General features: G+C 43.9%; 1 protein-coding gene and 1 non-coding gene across 11 annotated transcripts in view; both read left to right on the forward strand.

Moving 5' to 3' along the window:
- The window catches only part of PAX2 (paired box 2), a 103,871-nt gene that overhangs the window by 18,207 nt on the left and 64,815 nt on the right, over positions 1–20,849 (forward strand). For all 10 annotated transcript variants that reach the window (XM_071563066.1, XM_071563067.1, XM_071563063.1 and 7 more), the window contains one exon: positions 1,173–1,370. In XM_071563066.1, the coding sequence (XP_071419167.1) occupies positions 1,173–1,370 (198 nt within the window). The remainder of the gene's footprint in view (positions 1–1,172; positions 1,371–20,849) is intronic.
- On the forward strand, positions 10,999–11,071 carry TRNAW-CCA (transfer RNA tryptophan (anticodon CCA)). The gene has a single exon. It is a non-coding gene; the product is annotated as a tRNA-Trp (tRNA).

Here is a 20,849-nt window from a genome sequence, read left to right on the forward strand (position 1 = left end):
TCGGTGTGACCTTCCGCCCTTCCGGCGGTACCGGGCTCTCCCCGCCACGACCCCGAGCGGCTCTGGCACCTTCACAGTGGGAGCCCGCGGCTGAGCAGGGCCCCCTCCTCCAGCTGGCAAGGACGTGTTTCTCCTCTCCTCCCCCCTTCTCCCACTGGCGGTGTTTGAAAACTCCTGGGAAGACAAAATAATTTGAGAGGGGAGGGCGGGAGGGCGGGAAAGAGTAGGAGCGGGAGAAGGCAAACTAAAAACGACCAAAAAAGCCCCAACCAAATCCCAAACAAAAAAACCCAAACCAATAACGCAACAACAACAACAAACTCCTAACTCACAACAATCCGTGAGCAGCCTTACCAAATACATGGGTAAATAAACAAACAACAGGCCAAATAAATAAATAAATGCCCGCGGTAACCGATCACTGCCAAATGTGGAGTGAAATATCCCCAGGGGCTAGTCGGGGAGAACGGGCGCCCTGGCCCGGCCGCTCGGATGCGGAGAGGTGTCAGCAGGCGGCAGAGCCCCAGCCGCCGGTGCGCGCCGTGTGCGCGCTGCCGTGCCACGGGGACGGCCGGGCCGGAGACGCTGCCGCCAGCAGAGCTGATGGCCAGCGGCGAGGTGGGATGGACCTGCCCTGTACGAGCACCCGCTTTCGAGGGATCCCGATGCGGAGATACACCGCTCTCTCGCATTCTCAGCCCGGCCAGCTTCCCGAGTCGGGTGGGGGGTTGCGAGTCCGGCAGTGCCTGTTCCCCACGCCCCCTTCCCGGCCGCCGGGCCCGATCCCGCGCTCGGTAGGCTTCGCCTCCGGAGCCTCAGGCCTGAAAGAAATGTGTGCGCATAAAGCGGGGAAAAGAGAGGCAGCACCTCTCGCTTCTCACACACAAAAAAAAGGGACAAAAAAAAAGAAATAAAACGGAGAGCAGGAGCGAGCCCTGGAGAGGCGAAGGGACCATGTCAGCCCCAGCTCCGGCTGGTCTGGCGCATCGCGGGGCCGCGCTATGCAGCACCCGAGCGGCCGCGGCCCGACGCCGCGCACCCGCGACCCGAAGCCGAGGCGGGCCACGGGGCAGGGGGGTTGTGGGGCGATCTAAAGGGCAGCTGGGCACCGAGTGTTCGGGGACAGCGGTTCCCTTCCCGGCACGGCAGGTCACTGACCACCCTTTGTGCAGGTATTACGAGACGGGAAGCATCAAGCCCGGCGTCATCGGCGGCTCCAAACCCAAAGTGGCCACCCCCAAAGTAGTGGATAAAATCGCCGAGTACAAGAGACAAAACCCGACAATGTTCGCCTGGGAGATCCGGGACAGGCTACTCGCCGAAGGCATCTGCGACAACGACACGGTTCCCAGCGTCTCCTCCATAAACAGGTAAGAGCAACCCGCAGCTCGCGGCCCAGTCCCATCTTTATGGTCCCATAAAACCCCTTTCAACAGCGCGGACGGCCCAGTCCTTTCTCGATCACGGTAGATCCACCCTACTCCAGTGCCTCGCCCGCACCAGGACCCCCGGGCATGGCCCGTCAATCCCCGGCCCCAGTCCAGCGGGCTCTCCCCGGCCCCGCAGTGACCCCCAAGCCCAGTTCCGGCGGGAAACGGGGCCGAAACGGACTGCCTGCCCCGCCAGCATCTGCCCCAGACAGCGGGTGCGCGGACCGGTCCCGGGGCTCGCTGCTGCCCGCCCCAGGGCCACTGCTTGCGCTCGCTGCCCGGCGGGCAGCCGGGGGCCGGGGCAGACCGTGCTGCTGCGAGAGCAGCTGAGCTCCCGCCGAGCAGCCTGGCGCTGCTGCAAGGTTTGGGGGCTGTTCGGGCTGGCGGGGAGACGGCCGCCAAAGCCAGGTTTCCCCGTGTCCCTTCAACGCTCCTCTCAGGGTGTAGAAAACTGTCGGCCTTTCCAGGGTATTAGAGCCCTGAGCCGAAGGGCTGCCATTATCTGCTGCCAAGCCGTGCTCACATCCATGAACCGCTGAGCGCGGGAGAAAGGATTGTCTTGCAACCACTCCTCCGGTTCACTCCCCATCGCTAGCCCGAGGGAACGGCTAAATTTGCCGGGGATCCTTTCCCCGGGTAGGTAGTGCTGCTTCCCGCGCTCCCTGAGGTCCTGTCTCTATGTGATCCCTGCTCTCGCAGGAGGCTGGGCAGCAGCAGGATCGATTCCGCACTATCGAACGATTTCCCACCCCACCTCCTGCCCCGGCTGCTAGGATGCGAATTTTGTTGGTAGAGGCACTCAGATTTGGTTTCAGGTTTGAGGAGACAAAAATAACCATGTGACAGGCAAAAATCTGGGATCGGTGCAGGAGAAAAGGGACGGTAACAGATGTAATCGAGTTACTAACACGCGTGGAAGCGCTCAGACTGTTCACATGCCTGCGCATTCAAACACAACATACAGCAGAACTTCACACTTTGGTAACACACAGCACTCTTGTGCACACAGTAAAAGTAAGTACACTGTTAGAGTGTAATGTATGTATGATATCCTTACTATGCCCACAGAAGTATAACCTCTAGAAACAGAGTAACACAGGGATACTTGTAAAGGGTACATGCACAGGCAAAACCCACCTCACTGAGAGAGTAAAAATACCTGAAATTTGGACTCAATCCCAAATGTATGTCTCTTTCCACTCAAATAAAAGTATATAGGGTATATGTAGATATGCATGCAAGCTTTTCTAGTGTCTACATAGATAAAAATGCACAAGTCAGTATATTGGCCCTTTTAATACATAACAAATTTAGCAAGGTTTGGGTTTTTTTAAAAGGTGTAGTTATAGAAAGGGAAGCAAAACAAAAAAAAGGCAAGGAAAACACGGTGGTATTTTTTGTCTTGCACTTTTTGTGCAGATTTATAAAAATAAGTCTAATAATGCAGACTGTGTATTTCTAAATCTGGCATCCCTTATAAATGGGTTTTAATATTTTGCAAATGATATGGAATTATCCCAAATCATCTTGAAAACAGCAGGTAGAATTAGGTAGTGGAATGTACCTTGGCTAAGAAAGATTCCCTCAGACACACTGTCTATGTAATATACTGCTAGGCTACCCTAGGAAATTATCCCTGTGTGTGCCATCTGTATTAAAATGGTTATTAAGTTATGAACAGGGTAACATAATACTGATCGGCTAATTATACACCCTCCTAAAAAACCTCCAGGTCTCTGTTACTCTCTCAGTCAGGTATTGAAATAATAACAGTTTGACATTCAGACACCTTACAAAGGCAGCTGTGGAAGGACAGCCAGTTACCCCTGTAAGGAATTGAGTTGGTAGTATGGAATTCCAGAGGAACAGCTGTAGGCTTTTTGGAGGAATAGCATGTATGGACCCAACACACATGTACCAGGGATGTCAGCATTCAAAAGCCACTGAAATTTCAGCCTTGTGCTTGCTGAACCCAATGTCTCATGTTTGGGTTGTGAAGTCTCCAACAGAAGGCTGAGTGCCAGATTTTGCTCCCACCTTTGCTACCAGTTTGTGGCAGGGCTTTGGAGTTTTGTACCTCAGTTTCTCCACTTTGGAAATGAAAACTGATCTTTCTCAGAAGGAGGTGGAAACAGATGTCAGTTAGATTGCACTTATGAAATACTTTGAAGACAAGTGTTTTGGAGCTGCTAAGTATTATTATACTAAAGAGGCTCAGCTGTGACCCCACCACTGCGATGGCATTTGTGTGTATAGTCCCCAAGGCTCAAGAGCATTTTGACTTCCTATGATTTCATCTTTCCCCATTTCTTTTGAAAATTCAGACCCAGCTTCCCACTGTTCACCTTTGTATGAGGTTCCCCAAACCTTACATCTGTGAGGAAGTGAGTCCATCATATCACAGGTCATAAAATTTGTAAGTTCAACCTAGACAAGAACAGAACAGCAAACTGGGAAAAGATTGCAGTGGAATAGGAAATATTGAGTATATACGGATCTGATTCTATAGCTGTGGAGAGTAGCGTGAACGTCATCACTCCCGTGAGTTTTGTGACTCCAGCTCACAGAACTCACAAACACAAAGAAGGGACTAAGTTCACAATTTAGATACATATTTTTCTCTCTCCCACTGTAAAAATACACCTAGAGAATCGGGTCAGTTCTTTGTAACAGCACATCCCTTTCCTGCGATACAATCACAAACTCTGAGTCTCTGAGAAGCTTCAGACAGAAGACAGTTTTAAAAAACAACCTTCAATAATTATCTGTCTTCTTAGTTCTGCAAAATGTGGAGTTTCCAAAGCAAATTTTGATTGTCCCAGTCTCCAGAACTGTTAGAGCTACATCCATGAGCGTTTTAATATCATAAGACAATTAGAAAGGAATTTACAGAAATAAAAGTTACCTATGCTCCTAGATAGACTGTGAACACTGTGCTTCAAAATGGAGTTGGCCTTGTGCATAGGAAAAATAATTTTGGTTATTATAAGAGTTTCTGAAAATGTATTAATTACATTTTATTTTCTTTCTGAGAATTAGTCTGCCATTAGCAAAGGGGTTTGGGTGAGAGACTACCAAACAACACAGTTCAATTCAATTTCTAAAGTATCCCTTAAACATTTTTAAAAACTACTTTTTGTTAATTTTTTTTGTCATACATTAATTCTGTCTGCCTACAATACACTGATCTGTCAGTATTGCAAGGAGAATACCAGGATGCATTTGGGATGATGTAATTCACTACTGAAATTTATCAGAAACTTGTTCACACCAAACTCATGCAGATAAAGGGTAAATGCAAGCTTCAGTGAAAAACATGACTTAACTATCCTGTTAAGATTTGGGAAAAAATATTAAAGTCTTCTGCTATGGCAGTAGCTTTCTTTAAATTTTGGCAAAAAAGGTCTAGAGAGCATACTAGTTAATAAGCAAAGTGCACCAGAAATTACAGGATCAAGATAGTGCAGTTACCCTGAGCCAAGAGCTTTCCTGTTCCTACTTCTTACATAAGGTACCATACGGTATAAACCAATGGCATACGTGTAGGTATACACACATACATATATAGAAACATACACATATATATATATGTTCATATATATGTAAAGAGACACACACACACACATACAAATAATGCATATAATTGAGAAGCAGGCAAATGACAGGAAATCTTAATTCTTTGGTAAGCAATTAATGTTTACTTTAAATCACTTGAGCACCTTGCTTCTTAGAGCACCCTGCTAGCCCAAACTTTTTCATCTATGATACGACCATAACCAGCTATCTTTAGTCACTTCAGGTTTCAGCTGGGTTTAGGCACTGCCCTAAGCTTTGCAGCTGTCTTCTAAGCATGAACTTAGAGGCAGATGTCAATGAGAATTTTTCCTTTGTTTAGCAGCACACACAGTTAACCTAAGAACACAGGTTCCATAAGATAATAATTACCCCAGAAAAATCTTTTTAATTACACAGTGTACTTTAGTAGGAATAGGATGCAATACATCACAGACATATGTTCATTTGTTCGCTGAAAGTGATACAATGGGCATTGTAGTTCAAGCACTATTTCCTGCTTCTCTTAAATTAATGAATTCTCTTGGATTAATGAATGAGGTCCAGACAGGCAAAGTAAAACAGTCTCCCCCCGATCTGTCGCTCTATCTCAGCTCTTCTGTGCCCGGGTTCAGTACAAGGGGTCTCAGCTAGTCCTTATCCAAGCAATGCCAAAGCTAAAGCATCGCAGAGTTCAGTCAGCCTTTTGGATACACTTTGGACCCTGAGTTCCCGAGACCAGGCCTAACTGATGCCCTACGGCAGAGAACAGAATTTAGCAGATGTATTATCTCAGTCAAACTCTTAGAGGTTTTTTCAATCTTCTTTTTGGTATTGGGTATGCATTAATTACTAGTGTTAAACACTTGGTTTAGGAAGATGTTTCCATTTTCAGGATATAGCAATTGGCTAATGATGCCTAGTTATAGTCTCCAATAACGATGTGCTTTTAAAATTACATATGGAAAGACACATACATTGACTTGGGTTATAAAGACGAGTGAAATATACTTGTACACTGAAATATTATTGAGCATGTGGCCAATTTCAGTGGCTGTGGGCTGGCCTGTAGTTTAAAGCAAAGAATGTCATACTGGGAGATCAGATTTCTCTTACCAGTTCTGCCATTAATTTTCTGATTGATCTTGGGCAGGTCACACAGAGTCCTTATGAGGCTGCTTTGCCATCTGTAAAATGAAAATAACAGCTTTTAGCTACCTCTATAAAACTCAGTGTGATCTTTCACTAAAAATGTCCATGGAGTTCAACACATAAGGAGAAAAGTTCAAAACTGGAGCTAGGTTGTTTTACAACAGCTGAGGCTTTAGCTCATGCAAAGGAGATAGAATTGAACAGAATCACAATTGAGGTAAATGTAATGTCTCAAGAGAAACAATCGAGTCTGGAAAAAAAGGCAGGCACAGTTGGGCAGGGGCTGTGTTATATGAGGAAGAAATCACTGTTATGCAAACAGAGCTTTCTGAGTCACTGTTGATAGCCATCCAAACCCGAGAATTTCCCCAGTGGACATCCCAGCCAAACTCACGGGTAAATCTCTTCCTACTTTTCCCACTAAACAAATCTGGAATTCTTGGGGACCGGTAATGAGTTTAGGGAGAAGCCGGAAGGGTACAGAGTACCTCTAATGGCAACTTGTTCATAGCAATCAAAAGTAGCAACCACTGCATTGTGTGCAGCAAACATGGGCTGAATGGGAGAGTTTAACTCACAAGTCTGTGTGTGTGTGTGTGTGTGTGTGTGTGTGTGTGTGTGTGTGTGTGTGTGTGTGACACAAACCTATCACCACTGTTAGTATTTGGTAGTCACAAGTCAGTTTTCTCAATGTAGAGACCAAATATTCAACTTGTCATGTAGCCTGGATTTGCCTCTGTCTGACATTGTGTTGGTGCAAAGGAGGGGTGAAGAAAACAGTACTCAATATTGATTACCAGGTCTCATAATCTGGCACCTCCTAGCGTGCACAGAAGATATTCAGGGTCCTAGCAGGAATCGTCTCTCTGATGCTGAGTCTAAAGTTCCCATGCAATTTCCTGCATCAGGCCATGCTCTCAATGTAGAACACTTCTACTTCAGTCTCTGTCAACTGAGCAGAGAATGCAGTTGGGTCACACAGGGCTTCATTACAGGGAATACACTTCTTTAAATTCACACTCTTTTCCATCAGACACAAACCTGGTATTATCTTCTTTTTTTTCATTGCAAATAAAGGACAGGCTCATAAAGCAGAGGTTACAGACAATGTTACTGCAGCTGAAAGAGTAAATGAATGCTCAGAGCATTTCTCTTTGTCTTATTCATCATATCTGGCCACTGGAAGATGGTATGGGAAGAACTACAATAAGCTAGCAGCATTTTTTCTAATTTTCATAATGCAGAGATATTAGCTCAACAGAGGCAGTCAGCAAGTAAAATTGGTTGTGCCTGGGAAGTTTTGAGCTCCCTGTTCCATGAACCTTGAAGTTCAGAACCGTATCAGTCCCTTTATCACCTAAAAATCCCAGTCCTTCCTTTTTTATAGATGTACAGAAAGCTTGATTTTTTGCTGGAAGTTAAATATTTTCAAGCTTTTGCAACTAGTGAATGATTGCTGCATTCTGCCATAGAGGTAGCTGCATTTCTGTGCTGGGTGAGTGAGTCTTATGGAACTAAATCTCATTTACCAGAATCACTATTATGTGAAAAAACTCATTTGACTTTGGGAGAGAAGAGGAGAAAATATAAGTGGCTTGGCCAAGAAATGACGAAGTGGTGAGAACAATATAGTGATCTGAAGGGCACGGTACTTCCAACAGGAAAGGAATTATTCACATTTAAACAAAGCAGTATAGCCAGGAATGAAGGGAGGGAAAAAAAGAAAGGAAACATTTAAATGGTAGCAGAAGGTATCCCCTGATAGGGAGATCCATTAAATTGTGGAATTGCATCCCATAGGAATTCCTGATTTCTTGGAATATATATAACTAGGTGGCATTAATAACAAGCAAATATACAATAAGAAATAATTTTGTGCTGGCTAAAGAGATAATGGTCAAACAGGATAGCTGGACCTTTTATGATATGATGACATGATGCCAATAAAACAGTCACATTTTCAGATGTATATCAAATAACCAAAACCCCCACATCTCTAATCCTAAAGCCCATTCAAACAAAAGATTTTCATATTACTTGAATAAAAATATATAACTTCAAAACAAACGAACAAGGCTGAACTTCCCTTAGATTCCATTGTCTTTAATCGAGGCAGGTTGAAATTCAATTGGAGTTTAGGCTCTCTACTTAAACCCAGCAAAATATTTAGAGATTCCACTGCTGAGGTAGGTCTCTACAAATGGAAAGGCAGAGAATTCTAAAAGCATTTGTCATTAGTCTGACATCCACACAGCTAATGATGATTATCACTTGTCAAAGCATCAGAAGAGTTTGAGATTTTCTCCCAAATGATTATTCTTTAAACTGAGACTAAAAGAAACAAGGATTTTTCCACTGTAACCCAAATTAATCCATTGGAGCCTATACATGTATAGCATATTTACCAGTCTCCCAACTGTTTAAAAATGCCAAGGCAGAGCCTAAACTGTGTAACTGGCATGAAAATCATGAGCACTTGTAATACAATGTGGGTTTGTTTTTACTTGTTTTCTCTTTTCTACTCTAAATTTTATAAGGGATTTGTATATCTGACTCCCATTAAACAACTTTAAAAACACCTTAACAATGCAGTCCTTTGAGTCTTCAGAGAGCTGACAGGCCACTTTTCAAGCCCCCACAAGTACTGGAAAACATACTTTATTAAATGAGAACTGAAATTCTCATGCTACCACTCGACTAGAGGAGCTGGAAACCCCACAAAAAACACCGCTAGGCTTGTGATGAAATACTAGACAGTATGATATTCTGCACTAGCCTCCAATTTTCTCTAGTGCCAGTACTGAGGGCTGATTTTGTAGCACTTATATGGCTATCTACTCAGCTGAAAATCACAAATCTAATCACTTGGTTTCCAAACTCCTCAGAGTGCACTTACAAATATTAATTTCCAATCAGTTTGCACCTGCTAATATTTCTCAATGCTCACATGTGATGACAGAGTCAGAAGCAGTGCTGGTGCTTACTAGACCTATTGCAATAGCATAAAGAGGCTCTGTGCACAGATCACAACCCACTGTCCAAAACAGGCACAGGGTAAACAGGAATTCCTTTTGAGAGGCTCTTAGAAAATCAGTATATACATGTCTTTCTTTACACCATCTCTTTAACTTCTACTGGGCTCATAATTCAGACAGTCCTCAAGGTTTCAGGAGTCCTGAAAGAAACATCTTTGTCATAGGAAATGAGAGATCTGGGAAGGGCTCACTCATCAAGTCCAAGTCTAGGTAAAAGGCTGAGCAAAACTGGAGAGCCCTTTTCTTCGGGCTCAGAGGCTGAACACCAGCCAGACTGCAACAGCCTCCCCCTTCTTCCATGATAAGTAGGCATATAAATAAATAAATAAATGGCATCCTAACTGCACTGAGAACTCAATAAAACAATCACATCAAATATGAGGAGGTATAAATCTCATGTCTGCACAGGTAACCCACTCAATTGCTTTTATTATGGCTCAGCCTGACTCCATTTATTACCATCCGTGGCCTGGGTGAAGGATGTTTGCATGGAGGGTGGTCTCCTGGTGAAATCCTATCCCTGGAGCAGTGACAATCAGCCCATACAGAGGTGGATTTTGGTGGGGAGACCAAAGGCAGATCCATCTGTCTGCATGAAAACCAATCAATAACCCTGTAACTAGACCCCTTGTCACTGGGAAATGGACAACACAATAGTTCAATCCTGGAGCCATAGGAGAGGAATAGCTGTGGTTGGGGTGTGAAGAATGACAGGATGTATGCATGAACTGTTTGAGACATATGGAGAGAATACATCTGTCTATATAGATACTGAGGAGGAGCGCAGAGGGTACATTGACATATAGTAGGCAAAATTGAAAGGTTGATGTGTTCTGAGATGGGCATAGGGAAGGAAAAAGCAGAACTATACTGCATTCTTTTGTATAGGACATTCACGCAGGGACTGTGAGTGCAGTGCAGAGGTACCTTAGGGGAAATATTCCTGCTGGTTGGATACTATGTATATCGGTGTATGGTAGAGAACAAGTATCTCCGAGCAGACACGGAAATGGTGACACAAAATGCTGGTAGGCAAAAGGAAGCATATGCATGAGTTTGATGTAGTCAGGGAAGGATATTCCTTTGTCCTTTGTCTGGCCTGGGATTTATATGTGTAATAGTTTTGACAGAGAGGAGGAAGAGTGATGATCCGAAAGCCTGAGCTAACGGACTGTGAGGCCACAGAAATACACAGAAGATACACTTTCCAGAAAATGCTATGTATGAAACATTTACTCAAACCTCCCTGTTAACTCAGGGAGTGAGACTGGTGGCTTGTCTCTGTCTCTGCGAAAAACAGATATAGGACATTTCTTATTTCTGTCATCCCCTAGCTCTGCAGTTCCGGTAGTATTTCTAAAACCTGCACAGTGTATTGTTCCCCAAGCTTCTAGCAACTTCCCCAACACATGCACACATGCATACACAGAGGTATGCTGGAGTTTGTCTCTAATAATTGCTCTCTTCTGGGGGCCAATTTAGTTTTCATTTGTTTAGCTCTGTTTTGAACAGGTCTTCCTCCTTCCAAAGGAAGAACCCTTCCCTCTCTGCAGGGTCCAAGGCATAAGGGCTAAATATCCATCTCTGGTTGGGAGGAAAATTGCATCAAGAACTGTGATCAGATTTGCTCAAAATGCCCATCACTGCCCATCTCAACTTCAGCTGAGAAGGGTGGTATCCATGTTTTGCAAGGCAGACTGATGTCTGTTAATTTGTAAAAGGAAAAGCAGAAATTGCAACCAGAGGACAGCCACAAAAGAAATCCTCATGAATCTGTTAGATAGGATGCCCTGCACTACCTCTAGTTTCAGGATAGTTTGCGTGGTTCTGGTCCCGTGGTGTAATGGAGAGCACTCTGGACTCCAAATCCCAAGGACCTGAGTTCGAGTCTCAGTGGGGACAGTCCCCTGGCAGTTCAAGCCTCCCTGCCATCCCATCCCATCAGATCTCAGATGCTCAGCAGGGTCAGCCCCGGTTAGTACTGGGTGCTGTGACAGTCCCGAAGACTTCACTGCCACTGTCTAAGCTCGCTCGGCTGTGGCAGATGGACCTCAGGACTTGAACGGTGGGGCCAGTTCTGCGCACGCTGTGCCTCACCTAAAAAATCCACTGCACAGGCTGGAAGGGCACACCCATGTGGGGAGAGCCCTGCCCAAATCTTCGTTTGCAAAGTCTGGCCATACATACATACAGGTATAGGCAACAATAACAGCACCCATTTCATGGGTCAGGAAGAGTAAATATCCTAGTCCTTTGATTCTCAGTACTAGTAATCATTTGTTTCAAGCTGGGACAAAATATGAGGCCAACCTCATTATCCCACTGCCCACTTTTAAGCTCTCACTTTAAAATTGCACTAGAGTCTTCAGGCACTAATGTTTGGGCTCTTCTTAAAGGGACTATTTGTTTCAATATACTCACATTTCTTTAAAAGTTCTTTTAAGAACAAGATTTTGTTATCTGCCTCTAAAAAGAAAGACCACAGTGCAATGTAATAGGGCCTGCTGTTAACATTTGCTTAAATTCAGGCCACCTCTTGCTTAAGTGTAGACTTTTGAGCTTGAAAAATAAAATATTTATATAAAAATTACAAATAAATAAAAAATTACATATACATTTATAAAATCAATACAGAAGAGAGAAGAGAAGAGAAGAGAAGAGAAGAGAAGAGAAGAGAAGAGAAGAGAAGAGAAGAGAAGAGAAGAGAAGAGAAGAGAGAAGAGAAGAGAAGAGAAGAGAAGAGAAGAGAAGAGAAGAGAAGAGAAGAGAAGAGAAGAGAAGAGAAGAGAAGAGAAGAGAAAGAAGAGAACAGAACAGAAATGAATAATATTTCTGAAGAAAAAGACATCATATTGGCACAGTGAATGCACAAGGAAGGTGTATTTCTGGGATGTGCTATGTACAAATGGTCCAAGGCTGTGCAGGCAGAGGCAGAGTGGAAATGTGCAATCTCCCAAATTCCCTTTCCCTATGGAACAAAGAGTAGATTTAGAGTTTAAAAGAGACAATATCCATGGTGCCGACTCTGCCAGACAGAGCCACAAAATGAAGCTTCCAGAATAGGTAAGGAGCACAGCTGGGTAGGGCTGATGGAGGAAAAGGCAAGAGATATGGATGGAGGGAAAGGTTAAGGCAGATTTTTCTTGGATACTGTCAAAATCAGACCTGCTGTGGTTTTACAGAAGGCAATTTTGGACACTGTGCCAAACAAGATGTACAGAGTCATTCGCTATTGACATCCAACTCCCTTACGTGGCTTTTACAATTTCAGGCTACGCATGTGCCTGAGTCTGGAATCTGTGCATATGAAGGCAGCCAGGATGGGGACAGAGTAAGTGCATCTGGCTGTGTGCAGATTCTTAACAGAGGAAAGCAGGAAAGAAATGTATGGGTGAGTTTGTATGCTTGCACATGAGAAAGCATATGTAAATTTGTAAAAAGAGGATTGCTATTATCCTAAACCTCCTTTGCAGTTTATATTAGTTTTTGTGACCTGCAAATATTTAAAGAAAAATACATGACTATGGGTGACCTTTCTATGGCTCTTGGTGCCCAACAGGCAAAACTGGCAGAGCTGGGGGCATGGGGAGACATGAAATGGAAGGGATTGTGGACTATTTCAGGTGGATGTGTACAGAAGGAAATGACCCTGGCACGGGGGAAGACAGGGGATAAAGTGATGCTGGGGAACACAATCTTTAGAAGCATGCCAGAGGAGGGTGCCAGCCCTGTAAATGAAACGTTAGTACTGCTTAGAGCACCACCTTTCCAAAATGAAAGCACCTTCTACATCATTTGAATGTGCTCCAGGATCATTCTGTGCACAGTGAAGTAATTTGAGCAAGGAAACACAGGTGCATTTGTGCAGATAAACCGCTGAGTGTCTATTGTTCCTCCAGACAATCTTCTCTGTAATGGATATTTGGGTGAGACATGCCCTATACCCCATGACATGTGTACAAGGAGGAGCATGGGCATATCGCTAGGGCAACATGTCCAGCTAGGAGTATAGACTTATAGCAAGTAGGTATTACTGGTCTGTGTAAGAACTAAGAATAGTCTTATCCATGGAAACAATGCTGCAGCTCTGCAGTTACATTCAGCAATTCATAGTGGTGAGAAAAGGCATGGCAATATGGGCCTTGGGAAGCCTGTCTAGTTTTGCAGGGCTCAGCGTGGGATTCTGTGTGACTGCTTCTTGATGGCGAGACAGTCTTGCAAATGTACTGATGAACTATGGCTGTAAGTAGATGCATGGGGGAGTCCTAGCAATGCTCACATCTTTGTCAGCAATTCTTTAGGGCAGACCTGGGGATAAGATGCTATGGCAGCTGTACCACCAATGTGCTAAGGGAAATGCAGCTGGTGAGATGAGCAGCATCAGTAACACAAACATTTGTGCAAGTGTGTGTACAACAAAGTGGCATCTGCTGAGGTATGTCAACACAGAAGGCATATGGCAGGGCAGACAAATATATACAAGAAAATGTCATGTACAAGTGTGGGTGCACGTGCCTGTTGCAGGTACCTCGTGCAACTGAGGGAATGAGGGGTGTATATGGCGTGATATATTTATCAGGGAGTGGATGTGTGGTTCTTCACGTGATACATGATGCAAGAAAAGGATACCTGGGGATAATGAGGGTAGAAGAGATTATGCTAAAGGAAATATTTCTAATTATAGTTTAATGCACTGTACCCTGCCCTCTCCTCCTCTCTTCTCCCCTCCTCTCTCCTCCCTTCCCCTTGCACTCTTCTCCTCATTACCCAGGTTATCTTGTTTGGGTTAAGAGGCCAATTTCAACAGAATATAATTGAAGAGTGAAGAGAATCTGATAAGATAAGGAAGGGACATCATTCCTCAAGGGATCAATAGAGGTTTCATGTTCCTCCTTCCCCTGCTGTGTCCCTAACACGCTAACACTCTGTGTCCATGGGCCTGGTTTATTTGCTCTGCTTGTCTGCAAGACTGAGAAGGAAGCGCAGGAGTAGAGGGGGGTTGTAGCCCCTGTCTGTCACACAGCCAGAGCAGGGGAGGGGGCATAAGGAAGGGACCATGGGGACACCAGAGACGATACAGTCTCCTCTGGGAGCCGTGAGGAGGCAGGGAGGTGACAAGCCTGAAACCCTTCTGGCTCTGGCTGGGGCACAGGCTCACAGGGGAAGTATTCACCTTTGGCCTTTTATCTCAGCATTGTGCTCTGCAAGGAAAGGATATTGATAACTTTTCTAGATTTAGGCTTGCTTTTCCTAGCATCCCTGTGCAGAGAAGCTCAAGCTTTTTATAAGCACTTACAGGGCAACCTCTCAGGGCCCCTCGGGGTGAGAGAGGCATAATTACCCCTTCCACAAGGAGGGCTAGTAGCTGCTCCAGACTAGGTTTATATCGGGATCTGAAGTTCAGAGTTGACAGACCCAGTATCATACAAGCTATTCTTAATGGTATCTTACAAGTTGTTCTTAGTAGTTTTTTGGACCAAACCAGCATGAGAGGATCCCCTTGTGAAACATGGAACTGTCTCAGCAGTGAATACAGGTCCCCCCATGGCAGTGCTGCCAGGGCTCCCACACTGCACAGGCAGCAGTTTGGTGCACTCCTGACTCATGCTCCTTGGCAGGAAGACGTGTATCTTGCAGAAGCAACATGAGATCCACAGGAGCCCATGTGAGAACCATATGAATGTGTAGGCAGCTGGGCACTGTGAAGAAGTCATTCCAGGAGGCCCAGACTCTCACATCAGGCAAGCTTGTGCTCCCCTGTCCCTGTAGCTGGTGTAGCAATGCTCAGGCACAGGGAGACAAGCTGAGAGGCCAGCACAGCACGGAGGCCAGTGCAGATCCCATACAACAGGGCTGGGCAAGTTGCTGGAGAGACTGAGACTCGGAGGGGTCTGGGGCTGAGATATCTTCTTCCAGCTGATTTCTCTTTTATTTTAACACCCAGAGAAACAGATGCTGAGAGCAAGTCAGTCATGCAGTGAGCATGTGGCAGAGTTGGGAATACAACCCAGATCCCCTGACTCCCAGCCTCAGGCTTTAACCACTAGACCATGCTTCCCTCTAAGCCACCTTGAACTTTCCTCAGTGAGGATGGGGGCTACTAAGCCTCTGTGGGCTGCAGTTTACCAAGCTGTCAGGAGTGTGCTCACTGGACCGCCTCACCAGAGACAGCCTTCCTCACACATGCTAAAAAAGTTGAAAAGAAATTCATTTCATGGCCGGTGGTTGCTTAAAAAAGGCGATTCCAGCATATGTATGTGATAAATGTTAACTGTGCATTAATCGCATTAAAGAGGACCCTATAAACTTTTCATTTCTAATTAAATTCTGGCCGGTGATTCTGGCGAAGCCAGCTCACTCCGGGCCTTTGTTTATGTGGAAAATTAAAATGCAAATACAATGGAATTTATTTCCATTACTAGAGTGATATGCTGGGCTCCTCTGTTTAACAGCCTCCAATTATTTTTCAAACAGGTCTCTCTCCCTTTCTCTTTCCCTCTCTCCCTTCCTCACTCCCTCATTTTTTCCCTTCTCCCTATTACCCTGATGCTACTACCCCAGTATGAGGGGTGGGAGCTGGTAAAACAGTGGGTGGGCTAAGGATCATGTCATCTGTTCAAGGTCAAATTCAGGCCAGAATACAGAGGAGGAAGTGGGGGAAAGAGTGTGAGAGAACAAATAACAGAGTAGGAGAAATAACAAGGCTTGAGCTAATGCAAGGAGTAAAGAGTTACCTGTGAGCAACCTCACTGAAAAATACAAGCTAAACTCACTGGCTTGCTAAATTCCAGCCATATATAGATGACCTGACTGAGAGAGGTCATGGATCTTTCCCTGATGGGATATTTTGGTGAGAGGGCACAAATCAGAATGGTTTCTGAAAGTTTGCTGGATCTTTCACAGCCTTTTTCATAGACTTTGTCTGGATGTGACTGCTGCTGGGCTAAATCCTGATGGCTGAGGAAGGACAGATCAGGCCTGATGCCAGACACATTGCCTGTGCAGAGCAAATAAATCCATGTGGCAATGACACACAATCATCAGCTGAAAAATAACTGAACCCTCTTGTTCATTTCCAAGGGACCAAATGTGGCTACACTGTCTTAAGGCATTACTGCACAATATCCACACAGGTCTGAAAACTTTGCACAAACCCAGAGATTCATTCTATGTTTAAAATGTCTTAACACATATATTTACTGCTAAATGCTGCTGACACAGAAACCCATTCTTTCTTACATACATGAGACACCCAGTTCAGTTCAGACTTGGGAACATTGCCAGTCAGTCACACACAGATCAGAGGCATCTGCTAACTGACATGGATGCCCTTCAATGCATTAATATAGAAAGTCACATAAGAAGGCCCTTGCAAAGGCAAGTGTGCACCTCACTGAAGAGATATGTAATAATTTATAGACTCCTTCACAGACTCAGTCAAATCTATTTGAAACTGTACAGTATAGTCTTGCATATAATAGTGAAGAAACTTACCCAAAAGCATAACTGAAAGGTCTTAGAAAAACCCCTGAGCGTGTAAGAAGGTGCGCACACATGTAAACATATTCACGTAGCCTTAGAAATCTTCTCACACATATTCACAAGCACAGACCTTGGAGCATACAGCTGAGAATCAGCCAGACATTCCACCCTGAGCGTCACACACATGCAAGAGATGTACCTTTGGCATGCCCCACTGACAGGGAGAGCTTGGGAGCCAAAGGGATATTCTTTAAGTGCTTGTCAGCATCTTAAGGAATCGCCTAGTGTAAACGATCCTGCCCCAGCTGAGGCAGGGAAACAGGAGGACACATTCACTTACAACACTGAAAAGAGGCCATTACCCAGTCGAACAACCCAATCCCCGACATAATTATTCAATACACAGGAGCCCTGAAATGCACACTAACTCAATCACAGAGACACACGATTACAAAATAATACTGATGGAATCAATGAGACAGACATGTGGTCATACAAAGCACACCCACCCTGGTGTTAATACACAATAACAGCCGCCCAACAAGTGATTACAAAACAGTCATTCACAACCACAGGGTAAAACATGGGGCCACATTCTCAAAGAAGACTTGAGAACTCTGGTAACAAAACCCACCCTTGCCAGAGGGGGCTTAGAGCAAAACTTAGGGTATGGGCAACATTTGGCAGTTGTCAGCCTAGCGAGTAGCAAACAGTAAAAGCCCTGTCGAGCAGCACACTGAGCACATTCATGTCCTAGAGAGGCTGGTGGTCTTTCAGGGCACTCAGAACCACGCAGGATTGCACCCACAGCCATTGAAATAGATTGATCCAGTGAAGTGACACCTTTGCTCAATAATCAAAGGCATCATACAGTCAGTCATAACACAAGCAGGGGTGCATGACATTCAAGGCTCAGCAAAACACAACATAAGAAAGCAATGTCTACAAGAATATCAGAAACAAAATAAATTCATGCTGTGGAGAGGTGCAAAACTGTTCAGCACCCAAAGCCACAGAATCATCTCACAGACATGCTGCTGCGAAGCAGCCCAATCCTTTTCCCAAAGCACAAGAGCACACCCAAACCTAACACAGCACTAGTATCTTTCCCCTTCAGAGAAAAAAAAAGTAAAGCGACACATAGAACATGCTCATAATACCACAAATAATCAACCTTCCTTAAGCCTCACAGACTATGTCAGAGCATGCTAACCCAAGCACTCAAGACACGGCCCAAACAGCCAGCTATTGCAAATCCTGCAAATCCTGATCTTCTTGGGAGGGAGATGGGAACTGGACTGCAAGTTTTTTCCGTGGCACAGCAGGCATCAGTTTGTAGCAGGTTGTGCACAAGAATTTGCTGTTCCTGAAAAAGCCAGCAAGGCTGGGGGAAGACTGCTGTCAGTTGTGTGTGCCTGCATGCATTGTGTGTACAGGAATTCCCCTTTCTGTACCAAGTGCCGCTGCTTGTAGCCATTAAAAAGCCCAGGTCCCCATGCTGAGTGTTCAGTGAGTATTGATTCAGTCTGCAAGCAATTTTAATATTTCTTCAGGGACTTTCCAGCAACAGCACAAGTCATTAATTCACCCTCCCAAATTGCTTATTCAATAGAAGGAACATGGCTCCTGAATAAAGTCCCAGAATTTATGTGACTCACATGAGTCAGGAGGTCAAACAACTGTTATGGAGCGAAGTTAAAAATCCAAATAAAATATTGACACTTTTTTGGGAGTGAGGGGAGGGGGAAGGGAAAGAAAAGGTATTTAAAATAGGGTTTTGTTGCAATGCCCCCAGGAAAAAGAATGGAAGGAGATTGAAGACAAGCTGGAGTTTGTAAAATCAATGGGATTTATTGCATATCCACTTGGCATTTAATAACTCCTTCTTTTCCATCTTCCCCTGCTCTGTTTGTACACGGGGAGATAAAAACTACAAACAGACCGCCACAAAGTACACAGAGGGACACCCCAAACATGGATACGCAAAGGCAGGCATGTGCAGAGATGAATGTTACTGTAAGGCAGTGGCATAGCATCAGAAGGTCCCCTCAGGACTCAGGATCTTGGATGAACTAGATAGAGCCATTCACAGATGGCATTACATATGCCCACATAGCAGCAGGTAGCATGTGTCCACAGTCTTTGTAAAAAAATAAAAAAGGCTGGGAGGGGAAACTGAGGCACAGAGTGAATTAAAAGAGTCTCCTGATGCCCAGTTAGTGTTTTGCTCCTGAAGGACACTGCCTTTTAGAGGAATGAAAGCACACACAGCAACTGAGATCAGACTGCAAGAAGTCACCCATCTCACAGAAGGGACACACAAACCACACAGAAGAAATGCATCTATAGACACCATGCAAGCCCATCCATATGCAGATAGATGCTCACACAGATACAAATATGTACCTGCTTTTACTAAGCTCATTGTTATTCAGAAAGCACCACAGTCAGATTACACACAGAAGTAGAAACATACCTGCAGACAGCCAGACCTGCAAATGCCTGTGCATACAAACACACAAAAAAAAGCACATACACACACACACACGCACACACTGGTATATCAGTACAGCAGCCTCCTATGGCAGCACATCCACACTAAAAAAGTCACACAAACTGATATGTTCCTACAAGCCTAGATTTTACTTACAGTGCTTACTTAGCTAGCTGCACATAAATGGATGCCCACACACACTAAAGTGCATTCTGCACAAGCATATTAATATATAGGACTGTCTCGTTATTGCATTATACTGTAGCTGTTTTAGTGAAACCATGATAATTTTTCTGCCAGTCAAAGATCTGAGGCTGCTGTAGCCATCAAACAACATTATTCATTAGCAATAACTCCATAAAAACAGCACATTAAATAAAATATAGCCTAACCATCTAATCGAACAGTACTTGATGGCTTGGGACATTTAAGTGGTCTTTCTTTGCTTTCTTTGGGTTTTTTGTTTGCCTGGTTGACTTTTTAGCAAAGACTTATGGCAGCTGCTTTCTTTGAGTTGAGGTTTTCCAAAAGGCAATTTTTCAAGGGCTTTTTTGCATTGTGATAAAAATTATGTTTGACAGTATTTCCTTCCTAAGACATCTTCTGACCAAATACACAGTGTGGTTTAAAAATAAAGCAAGGTAATGAAAAGTTTTAAATTTCCACAATGGTGCTTTAAAAATATTAATACTATTTTGCATTAAAATATGCTTCTGCCTTATTTCTAAGATTATTTTGTTCATGATAGATTTTGCAACAGCTCCTAAAAATAACAAGGTAGAATCTCTGAGTCACCTTATGTTACCTCCTTAAACTACAATACACTCAAGAAAAACCACAAAGGTAGCAAAGTTTTTAAAACACCATCATCTGTGTCCCTATGTATTCCTCTATCCATGAATCCTGATTGCATCTGATCTTGTTGGACTTAAGCTAGATAAAAAAATTAAACACATGCTGATTTACAGCTGGAGACATCCCAATTCATTAGGTGAACAAGTACTTAATTCAAAGGGGACCATGTTTTAAAATAATGGAACTGGATAAAATCACTAAAATTCTTTATAATATCTTGATTTTCAGAAATAATTATTCACAATTTGCAGTATGGTATTCTAGTGCAAAAGCCTAACCTGCAAAACTTGAATAATTTAATATTTATAACTCAGGCCTTCAGATAGTGTTAAACGATTGCTGTACCTCCTCTGTATTAACCACAGCCTGTGCCTGGCTCACATGTTGAGCCCTGGACAAATCAGTCTTAGAGATTACTAAAGCTCACCAGGAGAAAAGTTGTCTGCATGGGAATGTAAGGATGAGGAAACACTTGTGCCTGTGGGAGAATAATTTAAACTGCTCCTCTTGGGATGTTGGTTGTCAATTTGCAGTTGTTGAAGGAGTCTCAGCTGAGATGGTTTCATTGACAGGGAATAGGCAACTGGTTTGTTTACACAGGGTTAAATGACAAAATTAATCTGCATTAACTTTGCAAGTACATTGGTTAAAAGCATTAAAACATTGTTCAGGTGCTCATTCAAAATTTAAGTGTCCTAAATTGAATTTATTTCACTTCATTTCCAAAGTGAATTAAGCTAAACTAAATTAAAGCTGCCTTAATTCTAAACAAGGGAGTCAGAGGTGTAATGTAGTTTAACTAGACAACTTTAATTTCACACATTCAGTTAATTCAAATTAGTTATTTTG

Source organism: Pithys albifrons, chromosome 9, assembly GCF_047495875.1.
Source record: "Pithys albifrons albifrons isolate INPA30051 chromosome 9, PitAlb_v1, whole genome shotgun sequence".
NCBI classification, from domain to species: domain Eukaryota; kingdom Metazoa; phylum Chordata; class Aves; order Passeriformes; family Thamnophilidae; genus Pithys; species Pithys albifrons.